This window comes from Festucalex cinctus, chromosome 2 (genome assembly GCF_051991245.1).
Source record: "Festucalex cinctus isolate MCC-2025b chromosome 2, RoL_Fcin_1.0, whole genome shotgun sequence".
NCBI lineage: Eukaryota > Metazoa > Chordata > Actinopteri > Syngnathiformes > Syngnathidae > Festucalex > Festucalex cinctus.
This window is the reverse complement of record NC_135412.1, coordinates 20,765,823-20,780,100: the sequence shown is the minus strand read 5'-3', so window position 1 is coordinate 20,780,100 and position 14,278 is coordinate 20,765,823. Positions and strand designations below refer to the sequence as shown.

The 14,278-nt window shown below is 38.0% G+C and overlaps 1 protein-coding gene across 7 annotated transcripts in view; it reads right to left on the bottom strand.

The window, feature by feature from the left end:
• Nucleotides 1-414: 414 nt before the first annotated feature.
• The window catches only part of cenpe (centromere protein E), a 28,656-nt gene continuing 14,792 nt past the window's right edge, over nt 415-14,278 (bottom strand). The window contains exons 29-51 of one of the 7 annotated variants that reach the window (XM_077513620.1): nt 14,126-14,245; nt 13,777-13,977; nt 13,015-13,128; nt 12,217-12,411; nt 10,475-10,588; nt 10,128-10,328; nt 9,684-9,800; nt 9,315-9,431; nt 8,974-9,174; nt 7,890-7,970; nt 7,348-7,473; nt 7,025-7,219; nt 6,743-6,940; nt 6,031-6,243; nt 5,002-5,196; nt 4,186-4,350; nt 3,809-3,973; nt 2,189-2,289; nt 2,015-2,112; nt 1,643-1,775; nt 1,246-1,571; nt 1,129-1,167; nt 415-589 (exon numbers count right to left, since the gene is read on the bottom strand). In XM_077513620.1, the coding sequence (XP_077369746.1) occupies nt 522-589; nt 1,129-1,167; nt 1,246-1,571; nt 1,643-1,775; nt 2,015-2,112; nt 2,189-2,289; nt 3,809-3,973; nt 4,186-4,350; nt 5,002-5,196; nt 6,031-6,243; nt 6,743-6,940; nt 7,025-7,219; nt 7,348-7,473; nt 7,890-7,970; nt 8,974-9,174; nt 9,315-9,431; nt 9,684-9,800; nt 10,128-10,328; nt 10,475-10,588; nt 12,217-12,411; nt 13,015-13,128; nt 13,777-13,977; nt 14,126-14,245 (3,483 nt within the window). In that variant the 3' untranslated portion in view covers nt 415-521. The remainder of the gene's footprint in view (nt 590-1,128; nt 1,168-1,245; nt 1,572-1,642; nt 1,776-2,014; nt 2,113-2,188; nt 2,290-3,808; nt 3,974-4,185; nt 4,351-5,001; nt 5,197-6,030; nt 6,244-6,742; nt 6,941-7,024; nt 7,220-7,347; nt 7,474-7,889; nt 7,971-8,973; nt 9,175-9,314; nt 9,432-9,683; nt 9,801-10,127; nt 10,329-10,474; nt 10,589-12,216; nt 12,412-13,014; nt 13,129-13,776; nt 13,978-14,125; nt 14,246-14,278) is intronic. The other 6 variants (XM_077513621.1, XM_077513622.1, XM_077513623.1 and 3 more) reach the window with 6 other exon arrangements.

Genomic DNA, 14,278 nt, shown 5'->3' with positions numbered 1-14,278 from the left:
TCATACATGCGTAGTAATAGTTTGGAATGCATGCGTTATGTGGAGAAAACCATCTGGTGCTTAATTATTTGGAAGAACGTAACACCACCACCCCCCCCCCCCCCCCCCCCCCCCACACACACACACACACACACACGGTGAAGGTGCCCCGACTTAGCAAAAAGTGAATGTTGCGTAAACTGCTAACGGCTAAATACTCTCCACGCACTTGTAAGATTTTTCTCTTTCTTTGTTTTTATAAACACCGGAAACAGCATGTTGTTACCTGCACCTAAAAAAACAAAAAACACGACTTCCATTTCCATGTACCTGTCTTAATGACAGCACAAGACTCAAAAGTTATCTTAGTAAAAGAAATAAAGTAAAAAAAAAAAAATTACAATTTCTCATGTGGATTCACAATAAATCCCTGAATGACATTGGCATTAAGCGTTTTTTTTTATTATTATTTTTTTTTATTGAATCAGACAAAATGGACTTAAAACAATGAACAAATAAGAACTCCGAACTAAGAACTATATTCACTGAGTGATACAATTTTCTGGCCCATCATCCAGTGGCTGAGATTGGCATCCATCCGAGTTAGCATCTGCAAAATAGGAGAAGGGGGGGGCAGTCATTAATAAGTGTTGTACTTGTAGAAATAACACCACTTGACAATTTTTTTTTTGTGCCCCTTTACTTGATGAGTGAAAGAAAATGTGGCGAAAACACCTCCAGTGCATTTGTTTCACAACTGTGAGCCAGCATCTGATAATTGTTGGACACTTTAAAGTAGGGGGACTCCAAACAGAAAAGGAGGCACATCAGTCTTCTTGATTGTTCATTCATCAAGCACAAAACATACAACCCATCAGTGTTGGGAAAGTTATGATTCAGCCATACTGAAGAACATTCAAACATTGTTTCTTAAATGGCACGTTTTAAGGTTTCAATATCTATAAATTAAATATATTTCTACCATCACTCTTTATTGATTTGTTAAAAGTTCCCTTTTTTTTTGCATCACCCTGTATAATCAATATTTGTCAATTTTTTTTTTTTGCTATTTCCGGGCGGGAATTTTAGGGAAGTGAAGAAATTTTAGTTAACACCCAAAATGTGAAAGACCAAAGACTAGTTATGTACTTGTGTCTGCTGATTCCCCATCGGGAACACCAGAAACATCTGACAAAGATAAACAACATCCTCATCACGACAGAATTGCAAATAAACTGCACTGCAACAAGGTGGGATTTTGTTTACCTGCACTGATTCCAAGACTGGAGTTATCGAAGAACCCCCTGGGAAAGGTTCTGGAGAGTATATTGTCATTTGCGGCTTTGTCAAAAAATTTGCTTTTTGGAGAGTCAAGCAGTAGAACTCTTGGTGAATCCAACTGCGTCTTGGGGGAGTCCAGGCCCCTTTGGGGTGCAAATGGAAACTTCTTTGGGGACTGAGGGCACACAGGAAGTCCATGTTTGGTGGGAGTGCACGACAGCGCAGACTTGACATCCTCTTTGGCCTTTAACTTGAGCTTGACGGCCCTGTTCTTCCATTTGGTAACATCAGCCTGCAGGCTGGAAATCACGCTGGGGCGAAAAAGAACATGTCAAGAGGAAACCCAACTGATGCGACCACACTTGCTGCATGTTCATCTTACTTTTCAAGCTGCGCAATTTTAGTTTGAAGCTGTTTGACTTCATCCTCCAGTGCGCCATTTTGCACAACTGCTCTGTGCTTGTTCAAACCTCGCGGGTTTATCAATCGCTCATGAAGTTCTTCACCCTGCAAGACTAAAGAAATATTCAACAAACTTTGTATGTGTTAGAAAAAAAAAAAGTTACAACTGTTATAATACTGCCATGTGCACAGCATGAATACTACAGGGGGAAAAAGGTTTTGAAATACATGAAATGCAGTAGAGCACATTTGTCAAGTACAGTTCTATTGTACCAAGATATTTATCTATAGAACAATATATTTTCCCAATGATAAGCCTCATTTTTAAAGAACAGGCGAGCCGCTGCCTTACATGAGACCTCTCCTTGATGCTGCAACTCCCTTAAAGATTCTTTCAGTCTCCTGACCAACTCTTCCTTCGTATGCAGAACGGTGGTCATCCTCTGGATCCTGACAGACAAACAACTGGGGCTCAATGTTAAGAACAGGGAGAAGATGGTACCCGTACTGTTGTGGCAGTCCTTACTCTTGTTGATGCTTATCATAAGCAACGCTCAACTCCATTTCCTTCATGTACAATTGAGCTTGTGCTTTCTGCAGCTCAGCAGCTGAAGGCGACTCACGTTTCTATAGCAGGAAAATGGTACATGAATAACAGTGCTGTGTTAAAGTACGTGTGTGCGCGAGTTAGTTGTGTATATGACCAAAAATAATTTAGATTAGGACTGCACAATATTGGAAAAACACTTTTGGTGTCTGCAATAATATATTGAGTTGTTAAAATTAGAAGAATTTTCACCAGATGACTTGAATAGCTCTGTTTGCGAAGAATTTAACGCAACATGACACCTTTGTATTCATACAATATCAAACGTGCATTGCATTTGGTCTCCATTGTAATGAATAGGGGGTAATATTTTTTTTCAAAATCAAATGTGTTCGGAATGTGACAAATACAAAAATAAATGACTACTGTACTCAAGTCTCCATGGCATGACTAATCAATAGAAAAAAAAAAAGGGGGTGAACTACTAGTTTCAGGTTTTATTCCAAATCAAAAACTCTACAACTCACCACGAATATTTGTCTGATTTCTAATTAAATTATTATCATCATCAGTATTATAATAGAATGAAATTGTCTAAGAACAAGTTACGTTTTAGGTGCCAAGTCTTATCTTAATTAAATGTAATGAGATTTGTTTGGACCATAAATGAGAGATTTTAACTATCCTCATCCTCATCCACTTACCAACTGCAAGATGCAGCGTGGTCAACTCGTTTAAGGCAGCTGCCCTCACCATGTTCGCAGCATTGTCTGTCTGGCATTTCATACAGCTTGTCGAGCGTGTGGATCTTTTTTTTTTTTTTAAACCCCTCTTTAGTTACGGTGTTGAATGAAGTAAAAAGTCTGTAATTTGTCGGTGCTGTTTGGACGCTTTGCAGCAACAACGGCGAGGCGCTGTCGGCAGAGGATGTTTTTTTTTTTTTTTTTGGTTTGTTTGTTCTGGATCTTCTTTTTATATAGCCGAAATATTTGCATATTTCGGATGTTGACTTTCTTTTGGGGACTAAATACACTCACTTCTCCCGCCGTCTCCTCTTGCTTGTTGCCATTGTCGCCTGTTAGTGTTTTCAGAGCAGACAGCTGTGAGAGTGGAGGGGGAGGGGCCGGTGACTGATTAGCGGGGAGACAGGCCCTCGCAGAGCATGGAGTAGCTTGCTGCTTTTATTAAGCAAAACAAGTTTGCGTGTTATTAAAAAAAACAACAAAAAAAACAAAACAAAAAAACAAACATCGCACGTCCCGCAATGCGACTATCGTGATGTTCAAACGGTATATCGTGCAGGCCTAATTTATATTAAAAAATAGTGGCATGTGAGAAAATTTCTGTTATGCATACCATTGTAAAAAAAATACATTAAGTCATGTGTGAATGTTTTGTGTATGAGTGGGGGGGCGGTTACAGTATGTGAGGGAAGAAAATTCAGCAGCTTTTGAGTTGTGTGTGATAAATGCAGTTGTTTGTGTGAATATTAGAAGCGTGTGAGATTGTTTCCGTGATCTAACAAGAGCTTTTAAGTAGTGTGGGAGGTAATCCTGAATTTTGTCCCCTCAGTTATAAAGTAATGACACTGAAACCAACCTCAGACTCATGCAGTTGGCTCTTCAGGGTATTGATGTCCTTCTTTTGCTCTTCAACTTGGGCCCGACTTTCCAGAAGTTCTGTCTCAAGTTGCTCAACAGCCATCTTGTAGCTACTGCTTTTTTGAGGGGCCTCTTCCAGCTTCTTATTCTTTTGCCACAAAGCCTGATGAAGATTAACATGTTATTACTCTAATACTTATTCCGAACCCACAGTTCTGTTCTATAAATAGCTCATTAGTGATGAACACTGCCTGGAACACATCAGGATTTTCCAAATCATATCCCCCCCCATTCTTTGTTTGACTACATTCTGTTCACGTCACAGTCTGCGATGTCAGCTGGCTCAGGAGAAACTCTGCTTAGGTTGAAACCAACCTCAGACTCTTGCAGTTGGCTCTTCAGGGTTTTGATATTGTTCTTTTGCTCTTCAACTTGGGCCTGACTTTCCAGAAGTTGCCTCTCAAGTTGTTGAACCGCCATCTTGTAGCTGTTGCTTTTTAGCTGGGCCTCTTCCAACTTCTTATTCTGTAGCCACAAAGCCTGGTAAAATACAAAACATGTCACTGCTTTGCTAATACTAATTTAGCCCTGAAGGACAACATGAGTAGCCCAAGGGTCACCAGTAATTGGACACTGACTTACTGGAAATGTAAATGTTTATTTACACTTCATAGTGTGTTTCTCAATGTACCAAATATAATATATTATGTTAAGGGGGCGTTTCAGTGAAAAATGCTTGTTTTATTTACACACTTTTTTTTTTTTTTTAAATGACATTTTAGAGGTGAAATTTGAACAGTGCTACTTTTGCTCACACGTCTATCTTCAGAACTGACTTTTCGACCATGCCTAATTGTGCAAGGTGGCTGCTATCATGAATAACTGACGAGAAGCTGATCATAATTATCTGACACATACTGCTCACACTTCCGTAGGGATGTTTGATATCTGGGCATTGCAACAGTAAGATTATTGGCTGTCATCCTCAATAAACCTATTAATTTCACAGAATTTACTTACGTGTAATATTAGGAGCAATTGCAACTTCCTTTTGGTCACTGTGTGAATGACTGAACATTGTCAAAGTGCTTTCAAGTCAAAAAGTCATTTAATGTCGAGCATCAACTACTAATTGAAGCCCTGGGCAGTTAATTTGTTGACAACCATGAACCTAAAATGGATGATACTTACTTTTATTTTCTCTTCAGATTGATGGAGTAGTTCTTGGTTGTTACAGAGCAAACTCAGCTCTGACCTTGCTGGAGCTTCACCCAGCTTCTGTTGCAGAACGGCACACTTGCTTTTTTCTTTTTCCAACTGGAATTGAGCCTGCGCATTCAGCTGCTGCAATTCCTCGCACCGAACGTGGCGGTCATCAATGATGCCCTGCAGGGGGTTCAGAGAGACGATGAGCAAAGTATGCAAAGGCAATTTTATCAGATCCAATTAAGTCAAATTTCATTTTGCACGTTTACATCATACTAGTATTGGTGATTTCGGGCTATTTTGTTTGACAAGTCACCTAAAATTTCTGCTGCTGTTTAGAGTATAGCAATTTTCCTTGGTCATTTTCAGGACACTTTCGAGAGATTTTTTTATTTTTATTATTTATTTATTTTTTTGGTAGCACCTTTATGATAGAGCTAACCTGAGGTTCGAATGGCCAAATTACAATCAAAAGGCAAACTAATTTCATCTTAAAATTTTACTTGTACTTATTAATGTTACAGTTTTGGAATTTGGAAGCAACGATCAGAATATCACAACCGTATACTTTTCATTGTCAGCAAACAGACCGTGGTGGTACTGGTACTTTGAAGTACCACTGTTATTTGACAACCAAATTGAATCACAGATCTTTATAATATCAAATAACTTAATCTTGATGTTACTACATATTATATCCCAGTCAGCATTTACCACATTCTGAAGTTTTCTTGCCAGCTGAAATGTTGAGTGAATGCATAGTTCCTTTAAACAATTTTGTGAGGGTGGGGGGGCATTTAAACAAATGCTGGAAACACTGTACAAGCAATATTAGCAACATTCACAGGGCATATGTAGTTACTTTCTCAAGTTCAACAAAATGGCATTTAAATATTTGTTTCCATCTGTTTAAAGAGTTATAGCCTGACTATTTTTTTTTGCCAAGCAAAAAATTGTTCACCAAGTTGGGTGAAGGGGAAGAGAAAAAAAAAAAAGTAACAAGTACAGGCATACTTGCAAAATCCTCTCTCGGCGTTGCATCAGTGCAGATCTGCCGTCAACCTCAGCACAAAAGATGGGATGCAGCCTGCTGACAACTAATGGTGGCCTGTCGTGCTCATCCTCCATCTGCGTGAAGAACCTTGACCTTTCTCTGACCTCAGCAGAAACTTCACTGCGATAAGAATACAAGCCTGCCCCAAGGTTCTCCAAAATGTCGCCCATTTTCTGTAAAACCAAGCATGTTCGTCCATTTTAAAAGCAGCAAATATACAGCACAATAAACCCCAAACCCTGCAAGATAGAAAAACTGCCAGCTGTAACAAAACAATTTCCAATTCATCTAACATCAAGCATGAAAAATTTATTTTATTTAAAAACGTATCACCTCAACATACTCCTGTACTTCCTTTGACCAACTGTACACCAGTCCTCTTTAGCATCCTCTTGTAGCATTTTAGAACTCAGAACGAGTACCAAATTGCAAACCGGTAGGATTTTTACCGAATAATGGATTACCCCAACCCCCGCCACCACTCAATTATATAAATAGTTATATATATATATATACATAAAAAAAAAAAAACCGCAATTAGTTAGTTGCCCCTAAAATATTAGGTAATAATAGGTAAATTCATACTTTAGGTAAATTAGTGAATGTGCAGGGGACTTCTGTACAGATTTACACTGTGTGTGGGAAAATATATAAATAAATAAATCAGCTCACCTGCACATACAACTGTCTTTTCTTTTCCAGTTCAGCAAGTCTGTGTTCTTGATCTGAGCAACAGTCCATATCTTTGGGAGAGGAGGCTCTGCATCTCAAAACATCCTGCGAGCACCACTCCTTAAAGACAGACACATCGATTCTGACCAACTCCTGAAAAAACATCTTGTATTGTTTAGCCTTCCCCACAATGGCATCCTGGAAAAGCAAAGAGAGAATTTTGTATGTCAAGAAAGGACTTCAAGGAAATAAATTGAAAGAATGTACAGTATGATTATTTACATTAATATTATTGAGAGCCCTCAAATTCTTTTGTCCCAGCTCACAGAGAATGTCGTGAGCTCTCTGCGTGTCTTGAGGAAAGGAGCTGTAGTCCTTGTCACTCAGGAAACATTCCGCCACCAGCGCACCACGTTTGAACGCGGCGTGAGGCTGGCTGGCTTTGTCTATAAATTGCTGGAATCTTCCAAACAATTCCTGTAAAAGGTATCATTTGAGGGGCACGAGCAAAGTACTGATGGTTGGGCAATACTTGCGATTTGAAAGCGAAGAGAAGTGATAACACTTCCAGATACACCATACAAATGCAACATGATGCATCTCACCTGAAGTCGCAAAGTTAAGTCATGCAGCCTTGATGATGCCGTTACCCCAGAAACCATCAAGTCCCAGTCGCAACTTCTAAGCTTCTCATTGGCGACAGAGATGGTTGCATTTGGTTCAACGAGCAACTGAAAAGGCGAACAATGACAGGAGGAAGAAACCTTGCGTGTCAATGAACACAGAATAAAGTAGTCTATTAACTACTGAATATACATTGGCCATATCAGATTGCAGTGGACAAATGTGACAATTTGGGCATACATATATCTTTTTTTTTTTTTTTTTTTTTATTAAGTAAACCATCTCGCAAAAAAAGAAAAAAAGTCAATTCCAATATGACCTTCAAATGTTTCAGTCCAATAATAGGTTTGTTTTGCTGAGTTGTTCCAATAAACTACCAAAGATTAGCCAGTTTTACTGTATTCTGTAGAGAACAATATTAAACATTTACTTTTCTTGGAACGAGTGTGGCCTTAAACCTGGCTGATATGTAAAGCACCTTGTGAATTGTCATCACAGAACTAAAACTGAATTAATCACAAACCTGCTGTGATGCCATAGCCTCAGCTTGAGCCACCGTTTCATTTTCCTTGAATGTTTTCAGCTGTTCCGCCAGTTGCTGTAACTACAAGGCAATCACCATTTGTAAGAAATCATCATTCACAATATTTGTTTTTTAAAGGACAAGTTTGAGCATTAGTATTTAAAAGACGAAGAAGAAATGTGTATTGTTGCATTTTCTGATCAAAAACGGCTCGCCTTGTTCTTTGGAGTCTGTCACAACCGATCATGACAAAGTTTTTAAAAGCCCATGAATGGATCCAACTCACATTGAAGGTTAGCCACCAGTTTTCAAGCTTCCGCCTGCAGCAGCAAATTTCTGCTTCTTCTTCTCAATCATGTTCTCTTGCATTGCAGAGATCAACAATAACGTCGGTCTTTAAAAATAGTCAATTATAGTCTTGTGCCATCCTTGAATGGAAATTTCTATGCATGGGAGCACATAATTTGTCTATATTTAAAATAGCATTTGTCATTGTTAGGAAGTACATGATATTACTATGTAGTAGGGCTGGGAATCTTTGACTGTCTCACGATTCGATTCAATTACGATTTTTGGGTCTATGATTTGATTCAGAATCAATTTTCGATTCTCGATTCAAAAGATTTTCGATTCAAAATTATTTGATTGACAAATGATTTCTGCTTCAATTTACAGATATGAACAACATTGTCATGATCTACTACAGTCTGCTTTGCAAGACAAAATGACAAATAGACATTAAAAAGTGTCTTTTTGTTGTTTAAACATTTATTAATTTTGTATTGTAAGTGCCTTTTTCCACAAAAACAGCATGTGGACTACAACTGCCTTTTCCCCTTCTTCATTTCCAATTTAAATAAAATCGATTTTTGGGTATTCGTATCGATTCGATTAATAAATGAGAATCTCGATTCTTTTATGAATCGATTTTTTGGCACACCTCTACTATGTAGTGCTGATGAAAAATTGTTCACTTTCTTCCAGTATGCCGTACCATAAAGACTGAGCTTCAGAAAACTACCAAAAGCACTAAAATGTATAGACTGAACTCATTTTTCCACAAGTAGAATTGTGCCAAACAAACCTCAAGATGATGTGTTCCTGCCATCACCTCCAGTTCTGCTCTTAGCTGGCTCGTCTCCTGTCGCTGTACCTCAAGTTGGCCATGCAGCTGATCTTTCTCTTCATTGAGAGATGTCACTTGACACACCAGCTTCTCCATCTCAGATTGATTGTTGTCTCGCTCCGCGGTCACACACTCAAGCTCCTCAGTCAGCCTCTGGATCTGTGAGAATGTGAGACTGGTTTAAATGAAATGTCTACAACCATATATACAGTAAACACTATAAAATAGCAGTATAAAATAAGACGTCAAGAGTGACAGTATATTTGGAAATAAAGCCATAGAAAGAGAATAACCCATGCCTGATTTTGAAGTTCTTGAGATTTACTAGCATTTTCATTCATCAACAGGTCGACCTCTTCCTGCAGAAATCTGAGCTTCTCTTGAGCCATCTTGAGCTCTGTCTGGCTCTCAGTCGTCTGAAAATGTTTCCACATTTTCAACATGAACAAATACAGTCTACTTCTATCTAGACCACAAATTAACCCATTGTGTACCCAACTTTGCCTCAGGAGTTGCACAGTATGCATAAAATCGATCAAATTAACAACCAAGCCTTTAAGATATGCAAAGTCTCCACTCAAAATCTTTATCTGTTTAAGAGGGGTATTTTATAAGCACAGACAACACTTAAATACAAAAATAAGTCAGTATGACAACTCTGTACTTACACTTTCCTTCAAATCAAACTCCTTCTTTTCAGTGACTTTAACAAGATTACAATTTTTCTGCTTCAGTTCTTCAATCTCATCTAGAAGGGACTGTAGAAGATTTTGAGACTCTTTAACCTAAAAAAAATAAAATAAAAAATAAAATAAAAGAGGAAATAAGTAGGTTTAGGAAAGTAGTAAATTAATGGTCATTTCCACAGGCTACAAAGCCATCACATACACTCCATTAACATTCTTACAAATCAGGGTCCCTACAGGTTTCTCAAGTTAAATTTAAGACATTTCTAAAAGGCAATTTAAAAAAAAAAAAAAAAAAAACCTTAATACCCATGACACAGCTATTTGCACCATATATATGCTGATCTTCAGAAAAACAAAATACAAACCACTAAAAGTTCAAGTCTGAAACTCATTTTTCCACGAGTAAAATTGTGCCAAACAAACCTCAAGATGATGTGTTCCTGACATCACCTCCAGTTCTACTCTTAGCTGGCTCGTCTCCTGTCGCAGTACCTCAAGCTGTTCATGCAGCTGATTTCGCTCTTCACTGAGAGATGTCACTTGACACACCAGCTTCTCCATCTCAGATTGAATGTTGTCTCGCTTCATGGTCACACACTCAAGCTCCTCAGCCAGTCTCTGGATCTGTGAGGATGTGAGACTTTGGTTTAAATGAAATAACTAACTGTATGCACTATGCAGCGTAAATATGATAAAATATCAGTATAAAATATGCCAAGAACTAATAGTATATTTAGAAATAAAGCCATATAAAAGAAAATACTTCATGCCTGATTTTTAGATTCGCCAAAATCTCTGTTTTCATTCACCAACAGGTTGACCTCCTCCTGTAGATGTCTGATCTTTTCTTGAGCTATCACAAGCTCTGCCTGCTTCTCAGTCTTCTGAAAATTATCCACATTTTCAACATGAACAAATGCAGTATATTTTTATAAAAGCATATACAGCACATTTATGCAAAGATAGCGTTGCCGTTACCAGATTTGTTTCTACTGTTACGGCTCCTTCCATTAGTAATTTGTTCATTGATTAAAATAAAAAACAAAACAAAACATACAAATAAAAAAAAAAAACAGTAAGGGAGCAAAGGTCGTTAAGGAATAATGTAATGCAGACATAGATGAGATACCATGGGCAGTGTTGTCACTAGTGCGTTACTATGTAACGCATTATTTTAATCTGATTACTTTCTTTCAGAAAGGAGAAATCCAACACGTTCATTTTTACAAACCAGTAATCTGATTAAAGTTACATCCCCAAGTGGCTGTACGTTACTTTTTTTTTTTTTATTACCTTGTAATGTACGTAGAATTTTGAAGATAATTTTGAGGAGAAAAAATGTTTCTCTTACGTTTGAGTGACGCACATCGCATGTCACGTTTTCTCAGCGGAAGATACAGCCCTGGGTCACGTGTACAAACATGTGTGAGCGGCGAGCGCTAGGAGTCTGGCCAAAACACCTACCTTGTCACGACATAAACAATGGAAGAAGCAGGAGGACCTCCACAAACGGATGCATTTGCTCATTGGAAATACAGCCATTACCTCGCATTTTTGTCCAGTTAAGATTACAAAACCCTCGCAATGCGCTGCAAACTTTACGCTGGCTAAAACTCCACATCCAATTTGAGGAAACACATCACAACACAGCGTAATACAACTCAAAGCAAAGCCGACAGGGTAAGGAGGCAGCCAGCAGTTCTAGATTTCCGTCAGCCCAGTGACACACGCATTGGGGTCGGCTAGCATCACGTTTACAGCGGGTGACTTGAATGACGCAAGCACGCCTCTCTCCTAAAGTACAGATATATGTAACAGCTGGAGTAATCATGCGCTTGGTGATGTGATGAGCGCACGGACTTCCTTATTATATGTAAGTCCGTGAACAAGTGGCACGCGGCGGAACAGCTTTTTGGGATCAAAATATGCATTGTCAAGCATACCGGAACGCTGACAAACTGTGACAGTACGTTCTTTGCACGTTGACAAGTACCTGAACGCTCAAGGGAGATTTTTAGAAGTGCCGGAGCTCCGTACCAGTGCATTCCGGCCCAATTAAAACACTGGGTGTAAGGTGTTATACTACAACAATTTATGTATTGTAAAAGCAGAAACGGAAACAAAGAAACATGTTCATGTACTTTCGTAAGTATTATATAAGTAACCGGTTGTCATCCATATGTTGAGGCAGCAAAGGGAGGAAATTGGTACTAAAACTGGTAAGTTACTTTTTCAGTAACAGTACTTTGACCAAGTAATCAGTAAATTAACTAGATTACTTTTGAGGAGTAATCAGTAATCACATTACTTTTGCAAGTAATCTGTGACAACACTGACCATGGGCCAGGGCTGAACAATTTTAGGAAAAAAATTAATTGTGATTCTTTTGGACAAATAATATTTCGATTCAATTTGCGATTCTCTTCATTTCTTCAAATTTTACAAAACACTAAACCTTTAGAATTTAAAGACTGAACACAATTTTCCACAAGTAGAATTGTCTCAAACAAACCTCAAGATGATGTGTTGCTGCCATCACCTCCAGTTCTGCTCTGAGCTGGCTTGACTCCTGTCGCAGTACCTCAAGTTGGTCATGCAGCTGATTTCGCTCTTCACTGAGGGATGTCACTTGACACACCAGCTTCTCCATCTCAGATTGAATGTTGTCTCGCTCCGCGGTCACACACTCAAGCTCCTCAGCCAGCCTCTGATTTGTGAGGAGGTGAGACTGGTTTAAATGAAATGTCTACAACTATATACACAGTAAACACTAGGGGTGTTAAAAAAAAAAAAAATCGATTCGGCGATATATCGCGATACTACATCGCGCGATTCTCGAATCGATTCAATAATAGGCAAAATCTTTTTTTTTTTTTTTTTTTTTTTTTTAGGATTCACACCTTAAGCATGGAAGAATGTTATATGAACGGAACATTAAGCCTTAATATTTTATTTTAATGCTGTTTAAACATGAAACAGATTACAACCTCTATAAGACTGAAATTTCAGATAAATAAATAATACATTTTCATATAAATCTTACACTCTACAAGCTTACTGATTAGTATTTTCTAAATTTGAATGAAAAAAAATCGCAACAATCGACTTATAAATTCGTATCGGGATTAATCGGTATCGAATCGAATCGTGACCTGTGAATCGTGATACGAATCGAATCGTCAGGTACGAGGCAATTCACACCCCTAGTAAACACTATAAAATATCAGTATAAAATGTGTCAAGAACTCAAGTATATTTAGAAACAAAGCCATAGGTCCATATTAAAGAAAATAAAAAAAATACTTCATGCCTGATTTTTAGATTCGCCAACATCTCTATTTTCATTCATCAACAGGTTGACCTCCTCCTGTAGAAGTCTGATCTTTTCTTGAGCCATCATAAGCTCTGCCTGCTTCTCAGTCTTCTGAAAATTATCCACATTTTCAACATCAACAAATACAGTATACTTTTATAAAGTACGTTTATACTTTTATAAAGTACGTTTAAATATACAGTACCTTTATGCAAAGATAATGTTTCCGTTACCAGATTTTTCATGCTGTTACTGCTCCTTCCATTCGTAATTTGTTCATTAATTTTAACAAAAATACATTAAAAAAAAAACAAAAAACAAAAAAAACAGTAAAGTAGCAAAGGTCGTTAACTCTGACTGCCAAAGACGTTTAATAACAATTAGTAATATTATGATGAATGGAATGCGATCTTTCCTTTAGTACCCACATTGTATATGTCGGAAAGGCAAACAATATTCTTATTGCCTTGAAAGATGATTTAAAAAGCTCGAAATCGGCTGGCACTGTGTTTTGTTTTGTTTTTTTTATAACGTGTGGCAGTCAAAGAGTTTTAAGGAATAATGTAATGTATACATAGATGAGATACCATGGGTCAGGGCTGAACAATTTTAGGAAAAAATTGAATTGTGATTCTTGTGGACAAATAATTGATTTAATTTGCGATTCTCTTAATTTCTTCAAATTTTACAAAGCACTAAAAGCATTAAAAGGTAAAGACTGAATTCAATTTTCCACAAGTATAATTGTGCCAAACAAACCTCAAGATGATGTGTTCCTGCCATCACCTCCAGTTCTGCTCTTAGCTGGCTCGACTCCTGTCGCAGTAGCTCAAGTTGGTCATGCAGCTGATTTCGCTCTTCACTGAGGGATGTCACTTGACACACCAGCTTCTCCATCTCAGATTGAATGTTATCTCGCTCCGCGATCACACACTCAAGCTCCTCAGTCAGCCTCTGGATCTGTGAGAATGTGAGACTGGTTTAAATGAAATGTCTACAACCATATACACAGTAAACACTATAAAATATCAGTATAAAATAGACGTCAAGAGTGAAAGTATATTTAGAAATAAAGCCATAGGTCCATATTAAAGACAATAATCCATGCCTGTTTTTGAAGTTCTTGCGATTTACTAGCATTTTCATTCACCAACAGGTCGACCTCTTCCTGCAGAAATCTGATCTTCTCTTGTGCCATCTCTGCATGGCTCTCAGTCTTCTGAAAATTCTCCACATTTTCAACATGAACAAATACAGTGTA